The sequence below is a fragment of the Chionomys nivalis genome, chromosome 3, assembly GCF_950005125.1.
Source record: "Chionomys nivalis chromosome 3, mChiNiv1.1, whole genome shotgun sequence".
In the NCBI taxonomy this organism is placed as follows: domain Eukaryota; kingdom Metazoa; phylum Chordata; class Mammalia; order Rodentia; family Cricetidae; genus Chionomys; species Chionomys nivalis.
In genome coordinates this window covers 9,016,956-9,026,036 of record NC_080088.1, presented here as the reverse complement: position 1 = coordinate 9,026,036, position 9,081 = coordinate 9,016,956, and the positions used below count along the sequence as shown (strand labels likewise).

The window sequence follows — 9,081 nt, the reverse complement described above, 5'->3', positions numbered from 1 at the left end:
AGTCAGCAGAGGAAGAAATTGAAAATACTGCATCTATATAGAAATCATCTATACGTTCTGCCTCTGAAAAGCCATTGGTAAAATAAGAAAAACACTTTGCACTGATGACAGAGAATGATGCGTGGAGCCTCCACACAGCAGCTCTCGCTAGGAGAAAAGGCATCTGCCACTTCCGGTGCTTGCCCCGCATCTGTCTCTATTTTTTCTAATGATGGTCCATTTCTGTGTGTGTTGGAGCAATTCTGAAGAGAACATATTGAGATGTGCTTCTGGACACAATAGACGAGAAGGGCAAGCGCAGGCGCACTGGTAGCCATCTCTGTGTTGGAGCAATCCTGAAGAGAACATACTGAGATACGCTTCTGGACACAACAGACGAGAAGGGTGAGCGCAGGCGCACTGGTAGCCAGCTCTTACACTGCTGTGAAAGGTGAAGGGAGTTGGTACATGGACTTCCCATGCACCCAGACAGGTTGGTTTATCAGCTTACGGACTGCAGGAAAGAGCAGCGAGGTTGTGAGTGTTGAAACAAACTCATACCGGAGCTGGAGTTGCTTTGCACCTCAGAGGTAGAGTATTTGGCTAACTTACACAAGGGTCTTGTTTCAGTCTTTAGTACCACACAAGCACAAAAGAAAAATTATTAAGAAATAAAACAATGTTCCTGAAGCTTTTCATAATTCTCTCCTGCTGACTCATCATGTCTGGGACCAAAGATTTGTTCCAGAGAGCAAGGGGAGGTTACAGTTAGAGACGGTCCTTTGGATGCAGTGTCTCTCGAGGCCTAGAATCAACAATGCTTCCTTCTTCATTCTCCCTCCAGCCCAGCCGATCATAGAGGGACCATTTCAAAGTTTCCCTCTTGTGCTCTTTTGATTAGGAAAGCATGAACTCTGGTCCTCCACTCTATTGCTTGCTTTACCGGGCAACTTTTTGAACTCCTTTACTTCTTCAACAGCTTATCTTTTGCTTCCACGGAAGCCATTCTGTGGGCCCCTCAAATTTTCAGGGAATTATAGAAGTCAAATCAGTTGTCAAATCTCACAGTGCTTCACCACAGCCCCTATTTACCCACACTCTACCAACGAGAAAACATAATGTGATCTCTGGCTGGTCTGGGGTCACAATCACCACACCTGCTCTCTGGGCTCACAAAGGGAAAATGTCAGAACCTGATCAGTGAAGAATTATTCATAAATAACAAAACCCCCACAAATAAAGGAGTCAGCTGAGGCATGTGGTTGCAAGGCCAACAAATGCAAGTTTATTGAGAACTACACAGAGCGACAAGCTCCCTCTTTCAGAGATACAAAAGCAGAAGCCAGGAAATACAGCAGCAGGGTGAAGACATGGGCTTTTGGCAACAGAGCCTCTGGAGGTATCACAAGACCTCAGACTGGACTGAGGGTGGCAAAGGCTTCGGAAGCATCAGGAAGCATACACGGCACCAAAAATCAAACCTTAAAGTCATCTTAGTGCTGGTAAGAAAGATTTTAGGGCGTCAAAGGCAGCCTGTGCATAGCTAGCCGCCAGCAGCTGGGCAGTCAATAACGGTCAGAGGTGAAGTACTCAAGCAGCATACTGGAAGATCCTGGAAACACAGCTGGTAGAGCAGGGAGACTCAGCTGGCTCACTGGCTCCTAAGCATTTAGCAAGTTCTTCGGCAGCTGGACACACAGGACTGCTGGTATGTCCTGGTGACTCCACAGGATGGTTGGCAGATGGTGGAGATGCCGCCCACTGGTTGGCAGACGGTAGAGATACCTCCCACTGGTTGGCAGGTGGTTGAGATGCCTCCCACCGGTTGGCAAGAGCTGGAAATGCCTCCCAGGGACTGACAGCCACTGGACACAAAGGTGAGTGGCCGGCTACAGGGAGTTGAGCAGGGATTGGATACACAGGTAGTCTGTCGATTGCAAGTTACCTGGACAGGAGTGGAGATACAAGAAGTTCTCTGGTAGCATGTTGGCTGGCAGGCAGAGGGCTCACAGCACGACTCCTGACAATGGTCCAGGAGCCAGGAACCAGTTTGGAAGGAACTGGGCAAGTAGATGCCACTCAGGCAGTCTGCCTCACGGGTTGAAGTTGTGGCAAGTGGGCCTGCTTGGACAGTGTAACGTCCTCCGACTGGCCTGGAAGAGCAATTTCTTGTGGAGCAGTTGAAAGACATGATGGCAGAGAGAGGCTGCAGTGTCTTCTTGACGTTAGCTGAATTGTGAATGCCCCTTTGGGTTCCTGGGCTTTTATATATCCTTGCTCATGGGTGGGGCCCCCAGGCTGGTTGCCGTGGCTTCTTTGGCTCATACCACCTTGCCTTAGAACATCTTGTGAATCTACAAGTTAATTGTCTCTTGAGAAGCCTTCTCCCTCGTAAAGGCCGTTTAGTAGTTTGGTAACTAAATCATAAGTCTCCTGCACTGTACTTAGTCTGGGTTAAGAATGCTGGTTGACAGCTTCAAAGCCATTGGTCATCCTTACCCACACTTTATCCCCCACTTATCTGCTTGCATCCGATGAGTGTCCGTCCAGCCACAACTCCAAACATGCCACTGTCCTGCCATCACATTCTCCCTTCTGGCCAGGACTGATTCCAGGCTCTCGTCCTGCTTGGTTTGTCATTGACACTTAATATGCTTTAAACATAACTTAATCAGTCACTCTTCCACAGCTAACGGGGCTTCTAATAAGGGGAGTTGCTCATTCAAACTCCACGACAGCAATGATAAGATGGGCCAAGGCAAAGGACACAAAGATTTATCCAAATCAGCAGGTGATCCTCAGCATTCCATAATGGAGCAATGCAGGAAGTCTGGAGGAATGGGAGAAGGCACTTGCATCCTGCCTCCTTTCTATTCCATCGAGACAGCAAGCTAGATGCTCATTAAGTGGAACTACATTCGCGGCCAAGACCCTTTTTAAATAAATTGGGTGAGAATTATCCCTAAAAGTTTTACTCTAATAAAAATGGATAACAGTTACTCATGAGCCTCATTAGGATGCCAAGAGACAGGCTTCATTAATTTTAAAATTATTATAATGTTAATTTAAAAGGCTACAGTGTCTTCCTCCCATTTTGCTCAATGTATCCAAAACATATTTATTTTCACAGAAGCACTTATAGATAGGATGCATTTTAATCAGGATTAAAGTAAAGACTCTCCAAGGTCATTGTCTTTATCACAGATAAGGACAGGCAAGGGTGGGAGGATCAGACGCTTAATCAATGCTTGGTAATAAATGGCTATATGAAGAGGTCTCTGTAATATTTAATTTTCCCTTTTCTGCTTGGGAAAACATACAGATTCTTTTCTCCTTTGTCTCATCTCAGTATGATACAATCAGCTCTAAGCGAGAAAACTGCTTCTTTAAGTCCATCTCTACACAGATCAACTGCCTGCTTTGGCTAACAAAATAAATCCCTCCAACACAGCTTAAGTGACCACGGGTATTTCTACCTTAAACAGCTACAAAAGCTGACCAGTTTGTGATCTGGCTTACATAGGGGACAATGGTGGATTGACATGTAGTTGAGAACTGCAGGCAGGGCCACAAAGAGAAACTCATCAGAAGTGCCCTCGCAGCGGCATCCTTCATCTCATAGGAAGCTAATGATACATTCAAGCGAGAGGATGCTGGGCTGTGGTCTGCGTTAGAGATCCCGGGGATCAGCTTCAGAGACTCCAAGAATGCTCTCGGGAGCCAGGAGGGAGGACGAAGTTAATGAGGTGACTGTTTTCTGCAGTGTTGTGACCATGCTCTTTCCACCACTGAGAACGTCCCAGATGGTGTTTGAAGGTCCAAGTGCCTGGCCAGAGGGATGGGCTTGCTTGTTTTACAATAGATGAGTCGTTTACAGGCTTCTACCAGCTGAGGACTTGTAGGACACGAGGGAGGAGAACTCAGAGGAGCAAGTAGGAAAAGAATGAAGGTAGAAGACTGTGCCAGTACCCATCAGCACATTCCTGAATGACAGAGATTCCGAGAGAGAGAGAGAGAGAGAGAGAGAGAGAGAGAGAGAGAGAGAGAGAGAGAGAGAGAGAGAGTCACAGTATGTGTGTGGAGGTCAGAGCACAACTTTAAGGAATCTCCTTCTACCATGTGAACTCAAGACACCAGGCTCAGAGGCAAGTACCTTTACCATCTCTACAGCGCTGACTGGGTCATTATCTGTCTCTAGTCCACGTTTCTACTGAAAATCAAAAATCACAAGAAAGGAGTCCTAGAAATCACCTTCTGTGGGTGTCTGGAAGAGAGCAGGTGGATAAGGGGTCCCAGAAAACACCTGTGGGCATCGGCAAGAGAGCAGGGGGATAAGGGGGTCCAGAAAACACCTTCTGTGGGCTTTGGGAAGAGAGCAGGGGGATAAGGGGGTTCCAGAAAACACCTTCTATGGGCTTCGGGAAGAGAGCAGGGGGATAAGGGGGTCCCAGAAAACACCTTCTGTGGGCTTCGGGAAGAGAGCAGGCAGGTAAAGGGTCCCAGAAAACACCTGTGGGCATCAGGAGGAGAGCTAGCCGGTGTTTTTAGAGCACACGATTCTCACTCAGCTGCTATGTCTGGAGTTTCACGTACTTTACCTCGCCCGATCCTTCCAGCACTTCCGTGGAGGAAGAGGGCATCAGGCCCCAAGACGGACACAGAGTTCAGGGAGTCTCAATAGGCATCCGAGTCATTCACTTTGTATCCAACTAAGGGAAAATTCAAATTGAGCAAAGCCTAAGCATTCAGGTCATAACTGGACTACTAAAACATGTGGGAATGCCTTCACTAAAGTATGATGAAGAATTTAATCATTTAGAATCAGACCATCAATCCCACACTGGTGACGGTATAAAAGATATAGTAAGTCATCCCTCCTTCCGGTCATTAACTATTTAACGACAAAATAAATGAAAGAAGTCACTCTGTATACCATTTAATACTTTTTATTTAACTAGAGTGAGATTCAAGGTCATTATAAGCAAAGCAAGACAAGAGAGCCATCATAACTTGAGACTGCAATTTGAACTCACAATTATTTATAATGGCTATGTATGTAACTAATTTTCAGAGAATAGCAGACTGGGGAATTGGCTTGTCCATTTTCCACAGAACCTACCATTTTGCAGATGTTAAATGAAAGTAATCGGTTGAATGGGTTCCTTGGATTTTAATTACTGAATGAAACTACTGGTTTGTGCTTGCATTGTGGCTAAAAGCACTGAAATCTTAAAATGATTTCAGCATTTGTGAGTCATATTTTTCAGACAGGCCAAGACCTTGCCATCCAGAAATGAAACCCTGTTCGCATCCTGCCACCCTTTGAAGCTCTGTCCGTCGCGTTAGGAAAGCTACTTCAGATTTGCATGCAGTTTCTTCTCAGTAGCACACATCTTTTATTGGATTTTTATTTACTCAGAGTTGCAGAGTAGAGTGACCTGCTATGGCATCCTCAAGGGCAGCTCTTATGTTGAAGGCTTGGTCTTCAGTGCAAGGCTCAGAGCAGAAGCTACGGGGAAATGATTGGGTCAGGTGGGTTAGTCCATTGAGATACTCATAGAGAATGGAATATGGGAAGTGATGGCGTCTGTGGGAGGTGTGGCCCGATTAGAGTTCAGGGGCCACTGGGAACATGTCTTTGAAGGCATTGTCCATTGATTCTTCCTGCCTGCTCCCTCTCCCTTTCACACACCTTTGGTTCCAGGCTTCTGTAAAGTAAGAAGCCTGCTCACACACACACACATGAATGCACACATGCACACACATATTCACTCATGCACATTCACACATACATACACATGCACACGTGTGCACATGCACACATGTGGACGTGCACACGTGCACACACACACATGCACACAGATGCACACGCACACACACGCATGCACACCACAGTGTTTCCCCTCACTATAGTCCCAACAGTAATGGAACTAGCTTGAATACTGACAAAGTCTATGAGACCATGACCTGAAATCAGTCTTCCTCATTCAACTTATTTGCTCACAATGAAGGGGAGACCAATATTCCACTGACAATCATGTGATGCTTCAATTAGCTACAGAGAATCCAATTTGACAATATTTTAGATGGAATAAATGAATCATACTTTCATTACAACAAGGGGAAAACCATTCAGCCAAATAGCCACTGTCACTCCACAGTCTGTGCTGTACGAAACTCCAGTGCAGGGATAAAACCAGCTTGGGAGGACTGCTTACCGTCTCCCTGTTGCGGAGCGTGGAGAGAGGAGCTAGTGATGGGAGCAAGCAGGGAGAGACCAAAGGACCACTCTTGCCCATTATCTTCATCACAGATGGGCAAGTTGCTCTCGGTTGTGTGGGATGATCTAGATCATGTATGATAATTATCACGGGCTGGGAACAAATTCTTTCACTCAGACTGAAGCACAGCGATCAATACCCAGACCAACCATTGGGAATGAAATGAGCTAAGCAGGTGTGGAAGGCTGAGGCTTCGTGTTCAGAGAGAAAACTTTTCACCAGAAAGCTGGGAATAATGTTGACCAACACCAGTCGAGAGAAAACGACTGGTTGAGTCTCATCAAACACAGGCATGGCAAATCTGCAGAGAAATTAATAGATGTAAAGCAAAATTTGCCCTTTCTCTACTTTGAGGAAATGATTGTCTTCTCAAAAGGAAGCTACTCGTTGTCTCTTGAGAAATATAAAAGAAAATTCAAGTTTTTATGGAGAGAACATTATGGTTCCTGTAAAACTTAAAATTAATTCTTTCTCAGCTGAGTAACTCTGCTTTTCTTTTTGAGTTAGCATGGGCTCTAGATTGAATCTCCAAAAATCCTTACTAACGGAGACATTAGAAGCCCTTGAGGCTTGAGTGAGGCACAACACGAAAGTTAAAATTCATGCTGCAAACTCTCTTCAAAAACCGCCAGTTAGAAGATGAGTGGAATCTCACACAGCAGAGACAGAAAGCAGGGGTGAAAATAAGCCAGCACTGTCTACCAAGATGATTGCACGGGTGGGTGCTGCTTTGGGAACCCGAAGACAGCCAGGAGCTGCGTGATCTGCATAAAGAAAACAAAGCCTTCAGAGGATGCTGCCAAGGTTGTGAATTCCTGAAATAGATCTTTCTCTCTCCATCCACTTTCAAGTTCAAGTGGATTTCAGTGTGTGCTTCTTTCTTCCTTCCTTCCTTCCTTCCTTCCTTCCTTCCTTCCTTCCTTCCTTCCTTCCTTCCTTCCTTCCTTCCTTCCTTCCTTTCTTTCTTTCTTTCTTTCTTTCTTTCTTTCTTTCTTTCTTTCTTTCTTTCTACCAAGGACCAAAATGAAGGTTCCACCAGAGAAGGCAAGTAGGATCTCAAGGGTTGTGGTTTGTTTTCTTTTTCTTTTGTTTTAAGTTCTCATGTGTGAAGATCCATGTGCAGCTGGCCTGTGCCCCAACCCTGTCCTTCGATGTTAACAGAAAAAAAGACCCTGGTGAGCAAACATTAGTAAGCAGTGTTTACGGACAAGGCCTAAAAGAGAAGATACCAGCTCACCTATTGTGTCTTCCCCTAATTGAGAATCATCCCTGACCTATAAGGAACTGAGCCAGCAGAGACAGCATGCTAGAAACTACAAGGACACAGGAAGAGAAGAAAGATCTCTTCAGGTCACCTAACTGAATGTGCTTATATCCTGTCAGCTCAGCCTTTCTTTGTCTGATCTGCCTGTCTAGGGGATTAGGAAGCCAGTGTTTGGCCAGCAGGATCTCAGGTTGGTAGCTAGGATACTAGAGCAGAGTTTGAAATTCCTGCAACACTATTTGTCCATCCGGCACGTGAAAGGTTAGAAGAAGCAAAGCCCAAAGGAGGACTTTGCACTATGTCAGCCATTCTCACGTGCTACTTCCCGGAGCTCATTCCACTTCCTGGAGTCTTTGTGCTAGCTTCCAGGAAGTAAAGTCAGCAGACTTCCCGGAAGTAAAGTGAAACAGTGCAGCCCTGCCTTTGGGGCCCTTCATATACTTCCTGCTTCTTGCTGGGTCCTCTGTAACACATGGCAAGGGCAAGTGAGTCCATGCTAACTTGCTCTGAATTCTTCTTGTATGTGTCAGCCATAAGTGCAGTCCTGCTTGGACAGTAAGGGCTGCGCACCCGAAAACAAGGGTTTTGTCTTTCCTCCTCCGGGTGGGCTGTGTGGAAACTCATATCAGAGTCTCACAGAGCCTGACACAGTGGCAAATTTGGTAGACCCTTTTTTGTGGGGGAAGGGGAACGTGGTTTCCCTATACTCTGTCACTATCTCTGTGAACAGTTCCTCATGGTGAAATGTCCCCCTCAACTGTACTGAGTTTGGAATTTATGGAAATTTAGATTGGGACACCAAGTTTTAATACTAAACTAATTAGAAATAAAAACAAACCTTTTAATTCCCAGCCTGTTGCCTATAAATGTACACTCAGGTCTATCCATGTAACCCAGAAAGTATAGTAGATGCAATCTGAGTCTCAAACAAGTCATATTTAGATTTATAGAGACACTTCTTAAATGACCAAATAAGAAACTGTGAAAGTCTTTATACACATTTATACCATAACAAATATTAACCTACTTCAAAACAAAGAGAATCAGGGTTTTTTTTTTTTCCTTATCACAGGCTGGTACCTAAGCATTTGCCTTTCCAATTACTAAAGGGTGTATGTCTAATAAATTCAGTTTGGTTTCATGGTTGTTTTCTGAAAGCAAAGAACGCTATCTTTTTCCAAAAAGAAATGCATACCAACTATAGAATAGGGGAAAGAGATTAAGCTGTAAATGGGTGGATCCATTTTGGTTTTCATGGTCAAAACTTGTTTTCTAATACACTAAAGAGTAAGAACGAGTTATCAAAGAAGTAATTTAATGACTATTATTAGATTGGATGAGCCTTGAAGAAGGCATCATTGCATAAGAAGTAAATTGCATACCCGCAAGATCTCTTGGTAAGAAAAGGTAGGTAAAGGCACTTTCCACCAAGTTTGATGACCTGAATCAATGTTCATTGAATTGGCACTCAAATCGGGGACAAGAACCTGTCACGAGACAGGTTACAGACCCAAGGAGAGGACTACTACTACTTCTAAATGGACACAGTAATATATT

The 9,081-nt window shown here is 44.8% G+C and overlaps 1 protein-coding gene across 1 annotated transcript; it reads right to left on the bottom strand.

Annotated features, from left to right (window-relative positions):
- Positions 1-1,648: 1,648 nt before the first annotated feature.
- LOC130870721 (keratin-associated protein 11-1) lies at positions 1,649-2,170 on the bottom strand. The gene has a single exon (XM_057763466.1). It carries the CDS (start codon positions 2,168-2,170, stop codon positions 1,649-1,651), a length of 522 nt encoding a protein of 173 aa, XP_057619449.1.
- Positions 2,171-9,081: the final 6,911 nt, after the last annotated feature.